The sequence below is a fragment of the Melospiza georgiana genome, chromosome 5 (assembly GCF_028018845.1).
Source record: "Melospiza georgiana isolate bMelGeo1 chromosome 5, bMelGeo1.pri, whole genome shotgun sequence".
Lineage (NCBI taxonomy): Eukaryota > Metazoa > Chordata > Aves > Passeriformes > Passerellidae > Melospiza > Melospiza georgiana.
In genome coordinates, this window is record NC_080434.1 from 19,161,494 (window position 1) to 19,175,673 (window position 14,180).

Here is a 14,180-nt window from a genome sequence, read left to right on the forward strand (position 1 = left end):
ACTGGTTTTGGGAAGGTTTTAATGTACATTTTTTCACCTGCCCCCACCCTCCCCCCATCCTTAAGCCTGAGAAAGGAAAAAATTTATGCCAGGTTTAGAAAGAAAGAGATGTGAGCATGGAAATCTGGTAAAGCAGAGGAGGCTGGCTGTGTCAGGTGTCACAATAAAGGCTGCAGGTTTCCAGGACTAGCCTGGTCACTTTGCAGGCCATGAAATGCTCCACCGAGCCTGTTCAGCCTGTGGTTTGGCTTTTCCTCCTGCCAGCCTGCTTTTTCTGCAAAAGAAGTGACTGGGTGCCTCAGAGCACTGCTGTGTCCCCATCAGTGCTGAACCTGTGCAACAGCCATGGGGAATGGGACTGCACCGCTCCTCTCTGGGGTCACACACATCACAACCCACTGCACAGAGTCCAAGGGACACAGCTGCAGAAAGCAGTGAGGGGGAAGAAAAAGCAAGGCACAAAGCCAGGAAGTTTTACAGAAGTCACTGGATTTCACGTCATCAGCAAACTTATTGCAGTTTTTCTGATCTAAATCCTGTTGTTCCACCGCTTTGAAAATGCAGGCTCTAATTAACTCACATGCTTCTATACTCTGATGCCTGAAGGATACTTGCTTTTGTAAATGATATTTATAAAGCAAGAGCTATTTAATACCTGCTTAACATATATCCATAACCTTCAGAACGTCTCCTATGAGTCAACACAGCCTGAGTTAAAATGACATCTTTCCTCTTTCTGTTCTGTAAGGCTTTCTGCAGTGCACAGCCACTACCCCAGAGCACAGCAGAAGGCAGCCTAAGCCATTGCTCATATTAACTCGTTCAACACTGGGTAGTTTTATGCTGAAGGAAGAACATTTCCACAGAGATGATTGCATCTAAGCCTGTCTCTGGGAAACAAGCCCTTTTCAGTTTAGTCTTCATGCGTTCTAGTGTTCTCCTGTATTTAATCATTTACTCCCCACCCAGATCCTGCATTTAAAGCTCTTCATTGGTATTTCTGCAGGAAGCCTATGTGAAGGTGGCTTAGTCCAACTTCAGCAGCACTCAGATCTCTGTCTGCACCAAAGCTACAGGTAATGGCAGAGACATCTCATTACTCATCCTGGAAAATTTACATCCTCTTCCCATTCCCATCATGGGTATGTCTCCCACTGACTTGGATGAATCCCAGGCCCCAATTTTAATAATGAAGGTCCTTGACAGTCTCCAGGTCTCCATATGGGTGCCTTACCCACTCTTTGAATGAAGCAGGTCAAGCAGGATAGTCTAGGAACCACACCACAGGGCATTATCACAGCAGATCGTGGGATACAGTTAGGGAGGGATGTTTGCTCAGTTCACAACTTAAGAGTGTTTATCTCCCCCTCATGTAGCCATAACAAAACAGCTCAGACTGCATGGGTGCAACGTTTGGGCACACAAGCACTTGAGTGTAGATGCCACTATGCCACTATCCTAGGACACATCACCTCCATGCCATGCTTCCTCCAGGACTGCTTTCAGGACACCTACACAGGCAGCCTCCAGGCAAGGCAGATGGAGCACTGCGGTAGTTTACTGCCTCTGCTGGTCCCTTCCACTCTGCCATAGGAGACCAGAGTCCCAGGAGGAGCCATGAAAGGCAGCTCAGTTTACCCAGCTGTGGCAGTGCTTCCACGTGTGCAGCATGAGGCCAAAGTTCAGCCCTGGGAAACTACTCCACTGCCAGCAAACCCAAAGCATCTCACCCTGATATCACCCCCTTGTGCAACCTGGCCGACGAGGAGACTGTCCCTGTTGCCTCACAGACTGGCTGACATTCAAGAGGGAGCATTTGATCCAGCAGCCAGGAAAAATGCATGATGGTACCAAGTTTATGTCTGTACATGCAATGGGAGACTCTCCAAAGTTTTGGGAACGAAAGTCTTGCTTTCTTTTACTGTCACGCAGGACTTGGGAGCTAAGATGAGAGACCTCTGCTGAAAGACAGTGGAAATTATCATTTTCATTTGGGAAGACTTCCAGCTGCAATGGCTTCAGGCATCTCTCAGAGCAGCCCTCATGGCTGTGCAGATCCACCACTTTCAAGGCATCCTTCCTGTTCTTCAAAATGCTACATTACAGAACTTTGTGTCATTAAAGCTTCTAACTCACCAGGAATGTGACTGTGGAATTCTGTCTTGATCTTAGCAAAGGGAAAAAGGAATCTTAAAATACCATAACTCTTCATGGTAATACAGTGAACACAAGTGTCCCTTTCTCAAGATGTACAGCTGTTTTAGAAGACAAGAACTACCCGAAACTCCATCTAGACTCAGTCTTGAAAATTTGAACAAGATAAATGGGTTAAAGATGTCTGAAGCCAAATTCGTATACCCTGTGAACAGATACAACACGATCTAGTTTATGGAAAGGAGTGTAACTCTGCCATCAATAAATATGGATTATAACTAAGGTCATCAGGATACAGCCTGTAAAGACAAAATGCTGCACCACAATCATAAAAGCATGGGCAAGACACCTGTGGTCTGTCAAAAATGTCCCTCAATCCTATATGCCATTTTATTGGAAGCAATGAAAACTGGTCACAGTACTTGCACTGAGGCACAGCAAAGGACTACCTTCAGTATCTTACACACTTAGCATGCCTATCCCAGAGCCACCAGAATTTATATGGGAAGATGCCCCATGGCACCCCAAGAGCTGAAGTCACAAGAACTGCTAAGCCAAGAACATTTGGAAAGCTTGAGGTCAAAATCCGCATTCCCAGCTTCAATGCTGATACACGATCGATGCTAACAGATCCTGTTTTGTTACCCTCATCCAATTCTCCTCTCCATCAATGGCATGCCACCACAGAAAGCAGTGGAGCTCTGCTTGTTCACCCCACAATAAAAAGCTGCAGTAGCTCTTCCAGTTACAGTTTCTCTCTCATCTCCAGATTGCCCATATTATCAGCCTGGTGTATTTTTTTCTAAATGTAGGCACAACTTTTTTCTTCATTTTCTCCTAACATCTTTTCCAATTATTCCATTTACAGTAATGACCATTTCAAAATATGTGAATTGTCATAATTGTTTTACATACCAGATGCTACATTACATTTAGCCAACACACGTAAGTTTAGGAACTAAATCTTTTATGTTTTACTACAGACTAACTTTAGTATTTTTCCACTTAGTGACTGGGAAGTGGCTATTAAAAGAGAGGGTCCTTTTATACCAGTATACCATGGGGCTGTGCAAAGGTACAAGCAAGCACTCTTCCTTGGTTATTATTGCCTTATTCCAAGTGATTTTATCATAAGATAGCAGTGGGACTACCCTGATGCAGTGTTTTTTACATTCGGCCAGAGACAGCTCAAGGCCAGGCCCGTGCCGCCCAGCTCCACCAGCCCAACACCAAAATATGCACCAGCTCTTTCCCACTGTGCAGGGTGCTCTGCACAAACATCCAGGGCCTTCCCTAGCCACTTGTGCTGCTGGCTTAACTGCTCCTAAAGGGGAAAAAGATATACAGAAAATGAAAGAGGAATGGGAAAAGTGTGGGAGAAAGTAAAGACCAAATAGGTACCTGAAAAAAGAGAAAAAGGCATTTTGGGGGAGAAGAAGGAAGAAGGATCAGGAGAAATAACTATGGTCTAGTTTGCTCCCTGAGTCTCTACATTTGGTAAGAGAGGGAGTGGTTTTACAATAAAACTTAGTTATCTCAACTGCCCACTTCCTGATGACTCAAGACACCTCACACAGCAGGCATCTGTGGTCAGACAAATGCCATCACCAGTGCCTGCACGGTGCTCCTAGGACCTGACTGAGTGAACAGGAATACAAACTGTCTGTAATCATCAAATACCAGAATCTCAGACATTAAACAAAACATCCCAAGCAGGATCAAAAGATATCACACGTGGAAGGATCTGGGAAGCACATCCACTGTAACTACCATCTTTTTTCAGGGGCACCATTACACAAGGACCATCTCTCACAAACATCAGGGGACTGGTTTTCAGAATCTTTCTTTCAGCAAAATGTTTTCCTTTATTTCCTAAAAATAGGAAATAAATAGTGAGCATCCTGGGCACAGCCTCGAGACAGTCAGGCTCCAAGAGTTACAATAGGAATAGCTGGTGTTGATCCTATCTTTCAAACAAAATTTTAAAATTTATCCATGATCTAAGCACTTGATATAGGAGAGGAGCTCTTGGAAAATGCTGGAAAGCTTTTGTGAATTTCTTAAAACTGAAAAAATATGCACTTCAGTCCTGATATTAGAAGTTAGTGAACAAGGACACTGAAGATTCCTTTCAGTGCTATAACATTACTTTTCTTCATGGTCTTCGGCTGTTTGGAGCCGTTCTCTCCCCAGTGGAACAGAAGCAAAACTCCCCACTGGGTCACAGAGATGGTGGCAATGTAGCAGCACAGATCTGGCTGTGACAGTCCATGCAATAATTTGCCTAAACTTGTAAAAAATAGTGAGTTTTGTCTGCTTGGAGTACTAGTCTTAAACTAACCCAAAGTTAGGGGCAAGACAAGAGTTTTCATTGCATCCATGGGCAGTGCCTTGCCCAGAAGGAACTTTGCTTAGCATAAGACTCCCAAGTAAGATTTTAAAAAACTATTTAATTCCACAGTATTTACACAGTGCTAAAACACCAAATAACAAAATTATCTGATCATCCGTGTACACTGCCATTTCAAGAGGCAATGTCACTTCCAAACAGTTGTTGTGTGACCAAAAATAGTATTTTCTTTATCAGACATGTGATCAAAAAAGGATATTTAAGCACACAGGAGCAGTCAGGTCAGATCAAAGGTTGAATTAGGCAGTATTTTGTTTCAGACAGTGCCAATAGCAGTATTTTATGAAAGCCTATAATGGGGAAATGCCCTCAAAATAATGTAAAGACAACATTATGCATCCTGAAATACTTCTACCCGCTAAACAACCTGTTTCATCATGAGTCTGAAATGAATGCTGCACACTCTCATCAGCAGTTCCCCATGGCACATCCCCACAGCCTCTGCTTTTACCTGAGAAAGGCAGTGAAATCCCCCATGGGTTTGGCTGGGTTTGGGCTGGATGCTCATGAACACAGAAGACGCCATGCACACATGGAACAGGATGCATCCTTGTCCAGAGCTGGGACCAGGCTGAGGTGCAGCAGGGTCCAGGGCAGCGGGCAGCCCCAGAGCTACTGTGCCAGCCAAGCAAAAGCCTTTGTGAAAGTCAAGGTAGACAAGAGCATATAGACATTCATGTGGAGGACAAAGCAGCTTGGAGTTTTCTGCTTGGCCGTCAAGCCAAGGTGAGTGAGGAAACAAGAAGGAATTGAAATGCAAGGTGTCTACATAATGTCCTGCTAATAACTAATGTTTCTTTTGCTTGTGACCTGCAAAGACATGGAAAAGGAGTTGGACAGCCAGCTCCACCAGGGGGAACAAAAAGGAAGAAAAGCCACAGCTTTCACCTGCCTGGAAATGATGTATGTTGGCAACAACAAAATTTCTAATTATGTTTACAGAGGACCTGCATGCAGAAGAACCACATCAGGGGACCTAGAGGGCAAATTCCCAATTAAAGCTAAAAGGAAAACCACATAAGGAAAAAGACAGACTTTCTAAACATTTGTTAATAAACCCACTATCTGAATGGCACAGTGCAACAACTTTGGCATCCCACTTTTGTTTATACTTAGGGGGTTTTACTGCTATCTTAAGTAGTTCTTAATGGCTCTAAATAATTTTTTTTAAAGAGAACTGAAACCAGGAAATTTTATTACTCAAAAGATAAGAGTCCTCTTTTTTCAAAAATTAACTTGGCCCATTGTTTCTTCCCCTTAAAACATTATTTGGCACTCCCTGGGATTGCTCTTTCCAGGTGTATTTATACTACTTATGGCTCAAGACATATAGAGCAGACATTTGGCCTTAATAACACTCTTGATTGACCTTAAATTTTATGTCCAGGGGTAACTGAGGCCATCAGATACCAAAATCAACACATTCAATCTGACGAGCTCACAATCTGGATGACGTCCAATTCATTTTTTATTCAGTTTGCAGACTTCACATACTGAAACTAATTACTAACAAATTCTAAAATCTATTTAAAAGCTATCATCAGATGTTGATGCCTGAAGTTTAACTGGACTATTTGAAGGACAGTTCCTTTCATAAATTTGCAATTAGAAATGGTCTGCATTTTTGCAGTTTAATCCCATGATAAACTGCCTTGCCTCTAATATTACAGCAGCTCTTCTCAGTCCTCAGTTACCACAATCAAGGAGACAAACTTTGCCCCACATCCTTGGCAAGAATAAAGTATTCTTTGCTGCTATAAAAGTGTAAGGGTGCATAGCAATAGTGTAAGACCATTATTTTCTGTACTGCTGTATTGTAGGTATATACAGGTTTTACCACCTCAGGATCATCTCTGTGACACAGCAGAAAGCCAACTTTGAATATTCCCAGAAAGTTATTATTCCCTATTTCACAGCAGAAGAACTAAGGAACAAAGAGAAATTTTCAGAGATGACACAGGTCCTTAATTTCCATTGAAATGATGGGACTCAGGCACCTGACTGATGCCCAACTTCTAAAAAGTAGCTATGGCTGCCTTCAGTTTGAAGTCAGGCTCTCCACATCCTGAGAGATATCATTCCCCTGCATGCCATGCAGCACATAAACCACTGCCTGTGCTCTGCAAGGTCCCTACTGCCCTGGCATGAGGTAAAACACTGACTTGCATCTCCCTCTCTTCTTCCCCACTCTGAATACCAGCTCTTCCCACGGGAGGTCAAAGACTGCTAAGCAGATGCAAGCTCTGCCCATCATTTCACATGTCTGCTCTCTGGGACTTGGGTCCCCTCTCCAGGCAAACTGAGGTCATGTTGCTTTTGGAGTCCTTCCACCTTGCTCCTAGTATGTAAATAAAATTCATACCAAAAAAAGTTTGTGTCCTCACAAAAGTCAACAAACGAGTCTCGCAACTGATGGTTTGCAACAGAGCACATAGTACAAGGCACACCATGAAGGGCAGTATCAGTACCATTGCTACTTTGGCACTGATAGCAATCATAATATTTGCAAACCTTGCACACAAACTGATACGATTTTCTCCTTCTATCAGCCTGGGTGCAGCCACAGCCTCACTGTTTCCTGCTCTGTTGGTGGCTTGTGAAACGTTAACCTGGCTGTCCCTGCAGAGCTCCCCACGGGGCTGCACCAACCTTCCCCAGTGAATCCAGGAAGCCCCAGGAGATGTGATGCTGGGATACACACAGGAACAGCACAGCTTGTAGTAGCAGCAGTCTGGGACACTCTGGCAGCACAGCAGAAGAAAAAACCCTACCACTCCAACCCAGGGCAAGGCTCAAGTGGGCTGACAAAACTGTTGGTAAGAAAAAATTTACTGGGTAGCACCACACAGGTAATGTTGTTACACAAACATCTCACATGTTGATATAGACTAAGCAAGTGAAAAATTTATTTCATATTTCAGACCAATTTACAGTTAAAAATAATGTTTTAATCTCTGTTCTTTTCCATTAAAAGAAAAAGCACTTAAATTCTTAACAAAGCTTTCCAAAAAGTGTTTTGGAATGTCCACGTTCCCAACTGTCATATTCACTTTTGAAGATGATGGCAAGCTCCTAAACTACTCCTGGCTCCACTCCTCTAAGTTTATTATTCCCAGAAGTATGTGCTGTTTCACAAAGTAGAAGAGAAGTTGTCACTCTCGAGAGGTTTAAAATCATGGAGGCAACATGATGACTGATACATTCATACTCTAGGAACAGAGTAAACAAAAGGCGAATGACTATGTTTCAGTGGTAGGCTGAATCAAGAAGACACTGATGTTTTATCTCCAGGATGACATTTTGGTGTCCACCATATTTTTAAAATGTTTCTTCCCCAAACCCACAGAGACAGAAAAACCTGAACTCTGAAAGGACATCTACTGTTATTCCTCATAGACTCCATCCTTTTATTTTCCAAGAGCCAAAACCCTGTGATAGTCCAAAACATCAGTTTTTGCCTCAGAAAGGCCTGAAGGATGAAAGAAAGGCAAAGAAGTTGGATCCTCTAATCTCTGCCATGCACTGGTGGCTCTGTCAGCTTTATAGCCGATTTGCAGCAGAGAGCAGGAAAAATCCCCTCTGGAGAATGACATGTGGAGGAGGTAGGCTAAATTTTTGGGCCAATTGAATTCTGCTCAAGTAAAACAGTCTCTCAGTTGAAAAGAACCAATTCACATCCTTCCTTGGAGTCCTTGCTGCAGCACAGAAGAAAGTACAGGGTGACTGCAGCATCCCTCTCTACATCCTTCACTTGGCATCCAGCAAGAACTCAGGGCGGGGGGGGTGAAGAAATTTACATCAGTTTTTGGCTGCTCCGCACATATGCCTGGAGAGATACGCTCACAGCCTCTCACTCTTGATTTCTGCATGAGGTAAGAGCAGCTTAAGTGGATGAGAAGAGCTTGTTCTGCATTTAGGAAACAAACCTGTCTAGGATGATGGTGCTTGTGTGAATTATTAAAAGGCAAGTGCATTTACAAATCCAAATTAGCTGACTCTCTGCCCTTCCACATTTATCTCTAGTTTTGACTTGAAAGAAAATCACACCAAAGGACAAATTTTTCCCAGCACTGGCTCCATTTTCTGCCTCTTTCACATAAAAGTTTTGGTAACAAAAGGTTAAAAATAACTTCCTGCACAGATGTTTTCTTTCAAATACATAAACAATTATCCTCATCCAAGGTCCACTGAGTTGATTTCAGAATTGAGTTGTCAGATACCAAAAAATTCCCAGCAGTCCTTCTCTCGTTACTGAAGCATTACTTCAGGTAATGATAACAAAACCAGCCAGTTTGTGCAGCAGAGCCCAACAGCATATTTAGGGAATAACCAGTTTCACTTTCATCCTGCTCGTCATCCTCCCAGTACTACCTGCAAGCATGCTGCCAGCTGCCAAGGGTTAAACCTTGGCTTTTTAGGAAGCAAAACAGGAGAGGAAAGAGAGAGGGAGGAGTGAGGAGAGCCTGCCCGGGGCAGCAGCTGGCAGGCGGACACCAGGCTGGGGCAGGGATGTCCGGAGCGCTGCAGCAGCCGGGGAGCAGCAGAGGAAAAGTTTCTGTGATTTTAGGCAAGCCCCGGTGTGACGTCAGCTCTCCCAGATAATCTCAGCGCAGTCAGCACAGGCCTCCTGCCTCCTCATTGGCGAGCCCCTCGTCAGCAGACATCTGAAGATAATTATTATTGGCCAGACAATTATAACAGGAACGACTGTCACTTCGTGCTGCTGCCTGAACCTGGTGCTCTGCAGCACGATGGAGAAGGACTCTGGCGGTCACTACTCCATCCAGGCATTTCTGTCACTTTGCCTTTCCTGAGCGCCCGCCAGCTTTTTGCTGCCTCACTGGCTGCAGCTGGGAATCAGGATCTCAGTGCTACAACACTTTTTGCTGCGTGTCTGACAGAACATTTGTGAATTTTCTCCACAAATATTAAATATACTTACCCATAAGAAATCAAGAATTAGAGTTGCATTAATTCTCATGCAGCAGTTTAAAGAAAAAATCATTTGCAGACTATTTACTTCATTCACTTCCCTCTTTGAAGTAGTTTGGGAGGAGGTGCTGAGCAAGTTTGAGAAATCATTTTAAGCAATTATTTTAATAAACATTTGACTTAATCCTGAACATGCTGAAATCACACCTCCCATGATTTGAGTACAACATGAAAATATCTTAAAGTGATACTTTATTTTAAAAGCAAAGCTACTAGATGGCACTATATTTAAACATGTATCAATAACAGCTTTCCCACAAAACAAAGTATAAGGAGTTTCATGACAGTAAACGGACCTGCTGTTCATTAACCTCCAGAAATCCTGCCATTGTTAACTTAGGGAAGGCAACTAATTGGCAGCTCTTATTATCAGAGACCAGCAGACTGCAGGTCTATCTTTGCTGCCTCCCTGCACGAGAATCAGGAAGTTTGGGGGCTATACCATAAAGGTGTGCGTAAATATAAAGCCAGACATTCAAGGAGGCATGAAACCTATCTGCTTATAAGTATCAGGCAACAGACTATTCATTTCTCCTCAAAACCAGCAGCCTCTTTACAGCACTGCTACTCCAGGCCCAAGCTTTAAAGAGGTCTCAGTGCCATGCATGTTTCAGGATGGGGTTCTCCATCTAGTGAAGCAGGACCATCTGGAACGAAGCAAGGAAGAGCTCATTCACTGCCATGAGATCAATATGCCCTCTGATGGGATTTTCAGGGGCAAATGGCAGTAAGGAAACAAGCCCTGGGATGGGAAAGAAAAGACTGGATGCCAGCTACTGCTGAGGGCAGAGGACATACACTTGCCCCAGGGAGTGATGAAACTTGCACCAGGCTCAAAGGACCAAGGAAAAGAGGGGCAAGCCTTGGCTGAACAGAACCAGACCTTGCACCTGATCCTTCCTGACCAACCATACCAGTACCTAGGGGTGTATGCCACCACCCCCAGGCTTTGAGTTCAAGCTTTTCCAGCTTTAGGCTTACAGAGTTTTAATTAAAAGGGCATGATGGTGCTTTAACCAGCTCAGAACTCAAGAGGATATGTAAAAGAATTCACATCCATCCTCAAACTTGACATCTTCATATCCAACCTAGCCAGACATTTCAAAATCCAAAAGTCAGAGTCAACTCCTTAGAGCCAATTCATGCCCCCTAACACCCTACAGCCTTTTTTGTGTGTGTGCATGTTGTAAGGTAACAAGACATAGTTCTGAGATGAGTAAAATAGCAAATGCCACACCTATAGAATTTGTTTACCTTCATGTTAGACATTGTAATAGTATGGCACCCTGATTTAAATAACAATTATAGTATAAAATCCAGCCACAGTCTTTCCTTAAGTATGTCCCCCAGTCTGTCTTCCTGCTCCAAGAGAGAAGGAACATGTTTATCCCTACATACTACTGCCTGACAACTTCATCTCTGATGGCTCTTACGTTAAGGATGTGTACATTAAGGCTACACCTACAAAGTGCAGGAGCTATGTACTCTGACATTGATGTCTGCATACACAGACCTATTGAGTCATCCTCAAGGAAGTAAAAAAAATCTGCTATATTTTACCAGTTCAGCTCACTGCAAAACCCATACACTTGAACAGGACCTGTTTCATTAAGCAAGAGTGTTTCTTCAAGATAAAAATGCACAATTTAACCTGAAACTTGTAAGTCTTCAGCAGCATCTTCAGGAAAAGCCTGCCACAACAGAGACCTCAGAGGCTGCAGCTCTATTTAATTTCCAAAAACATTCCCAGGACACAGGAAGATCATTCTCTTTCACTTTCACAAGAATCAAAGACATTAATTGATCAGTTTCCTCAGAGAAGGTGAAACCAGACTGAAAAGCACGTGTACATGTATGATTGTGCCTCTCTAGCTGTACAGGGTAACACTGACAGTCTCCTCCTCTGAACCCGGACAGAGGCAGCCCAGCGTTGCAGAATCCCAGCTGACGACCTCTGCAGCACATCAAACTGCCAGAGAGATTTCAATAACACTGCTTAGTACTTATGTGGTACCTGACATCTTCAAGGCACTCGGTAAATATTACTTAAGTAATTCAAGCACCTCATAAGCACATTTCAGCATTATTATCCCGCACTCCCCTGGTCTTTCTTTGCTGGGGAAACTGAGGCCTAGGAGAGGTTATGTAATGTTCCCAAGGTCAAATCATGAAGCACAGGAGAGTCAAGGAGAAGATGCAGGAGTGCTAGTTGCTAGGCATGTTCTTTAAAATAAACTGTATCTCTCCTGGGTTGATTATTATATATACTCATGTATCCCCCTCCATCCTCTTTCATCAGCATGTCCTACTCTGATGCCAATTTTCTTCTGGAACACAGACAGAATGGGAAGTACCCAATAATCCCAGCCCGAGAATATCTATATGGTCTCCTTTCTCCTGAAACATGAGTGACACCAGGCACTCTTCAAGAGGTGATGAGCTCACCTGCAGAACAGAGGGAGACATACATGCACTTAAATGGTCATTTTAATGATACTGTCCTTAAAATTCCCCAGACAAGTCACTAAAGGATTCTAGCACATCCCTGGCTGAGATCCACCTAGGATCCTGGACCACTCTGCCCTACAAATGTAGACACGAAAGCCTGGGCCCAGAGGCAGTCCTATACTACCACTGTCCCATGAGGGTGCCATGGGGAAGGGCCTCGCTCAGGAGCTCAAAAGGGCACACAGCCCTGCCAGGGGAGGGCACGCAGGCAATGCAAAAGCTGGGGGCCAGCTGGAGAGAGAGACCACAGAAGCAGCAGAAAGGGCAAGACCGGGCACTAGGAGAGGGTGGTCAGGGACAGTGCACCAGCAAGGCACAGGTATGTGGGGGCAGACTGTGAACACAAGGCCTGTGCAGGTGGACAAAGCCAGGACAAGAACCGGGGCAAGGTGGGCAAGTGCCATCGAGAGAGGGATCCCGGCCAAGAGCACAGCTCAGAGGGCCCCGCGGAGGGGGGAAGGGCAGCTGGGGCGCTCTCCCCATCCTCGTCTCCCTGCCACCGGCCGAGGCCCGGGGATGCCCCCGGGGCAGTGCCTGCAGAGAGCAGCCTGCCGGCACAGCCACTCCCCTTCGCGGGCCAGCCTGGGAGCGCGGGTCCCTCTGCGGGGCCGCCAGGCTCCGGCTCGCCGCCACCCGGGGAGCCCCGACGGTCCAGGCGCAGCCCGGTCCCGCCGCGGCTCGGCTCGCACACGCCGGGAAAGTTAATAGAACCGCATGGCTGCAAATGAAGTTTAATACGAGCTGGGGGAGGGGAGGGGGAAGGCAAAGGGGCTCCGCGGGGAGCGCGGGCAAACGCGCAACTTGTTTGAACGAGACTGCAGCGCGGGGAGCGGCAGGGTCGGGCAGGGCTGGAGGCGAGGGAGGCCGAGGGCAGAGCCGGGGCACGTGTGCGGCTCTGCGCCGCCGGGCCAGCCGGGGCGCGGCGGGAGGGGGCGGCGGTGGGGCTCGGGCCCCGCACCGCACCGCGCCCGCGGCGGGATGCTCCGGCCTTGTGTAACCCGGCGGGCTGGACCCCGCCCGGGCGCGCAGGTAGCTCCGGCGGCAGCGCCCGTGTGCCCGAGCACGGCGGCGCAGAGCCGAGCCGAGCCGCACCGCGCCGGCCGGGCGCAACCCGCGCACCCGGATGGGCTCAGCGCCTCCTCGATCCGGGCGGGCGGCGGGGCCCGGGGGCGGCACTCACCAGTTTTCCTGCATCCACTGGATGGCCGCATGCTCGTTGAACTGCTTCTCGAATTCGTATTCCTGCAAAGTCAACACTGACATGTTCATTGGCCCGGTGGCTGCGGAGCCGCTCCCCGCGCCGAGATGCTGCCTGCCGCCGCCTCGGGAGCCGGGCCCCTGCGCGCCCGCCGCCGGAGAGCCTCTGGCCTGGCCCGCCCCGCCTCAGCGGTACCCCGGGTTTAACATAGCTCCGCTCCCCTCCGCGCCTCTCCTCCCGGGCCCGCCGGTCTCCTCCTCTTCTGCGGCCGCCGCGCAGCGCCCGGGGGCGGCGCGGTCTTAGTGCCCGCCCGCCGCCGCCGCCGCCGCCCGGGACACCCGCCCCCCGCCCCCCGCCGCCCCTCGCACAGCCCCGGCGCTCCTCCGTGCGCCGCGCCGGGGCTGCGCTCATGGCAGGGAGGAACCCCCCCACACACACACCGCAGGCTGTCAAAAATAGCTACAAAAACAGGAAGCCCCCACCCCTGTGCTGAATCCATGCCGCAGCGCCCTGCGTGCCCTTGCTGGCCAGCCGGGAACTAAAAAGCACAGGCTCGAATTTAGCCAGAAGGGCAGACGCATACCCTCCCCCAGAAGAAGCCTACACACCCCCGACATGTCCTTTTTTGCATTTAGGACCCAGCGCACCTGCTGCGGTTGCCTCCATCTCGCGGCAGTGGGCTCTCGGCCCCCCTGCCCAGCCGGGTCCCGCTTGCTGCGGGGACAGGGGCTGTAGCTGGGTGTCCCCATGCGAAGGGCACCGTCCTGCAGCCAGGCTGCCCTGAGCTCCCTGCAGTGCACAGACACGCTTTTGGATGTTACAGTATGCATGGGGCTGGTGGAGCATGGGACAGAGACCCTAAGTCTAACCATCACCTGCTGAGCCGCTCTCGCAGTTGGGTCACACGGTGATTATGTA

General features: G+C 47.3%; 1 protein-coding gene across 1 annotated transcript in view; it reads right to left on the bottom strand.

The window, feature by feature from the left end:
• Positions 1-13,463, bottom strand: part of ELOVL6 (ELOVL fatty acid elongase 6) — a 78,812-nt gene extending 65,349 nt beyond the window's left edge. The window contains exon 1 of the mRNA XM_058024414.1: positions 13,245-13,463. Coding sequence (XP_057880397.1) covers positions 13,245-13,333 — 89 coding nt within the window. The 5' untranslated portion in view covers positions 13,334-13,463. The remainder of the gene's footprint in view (positions 1-13,244) is intronic.
• Between the last annotated feature and the right edge of the window lie 717 nt (positions 13,464-14,180).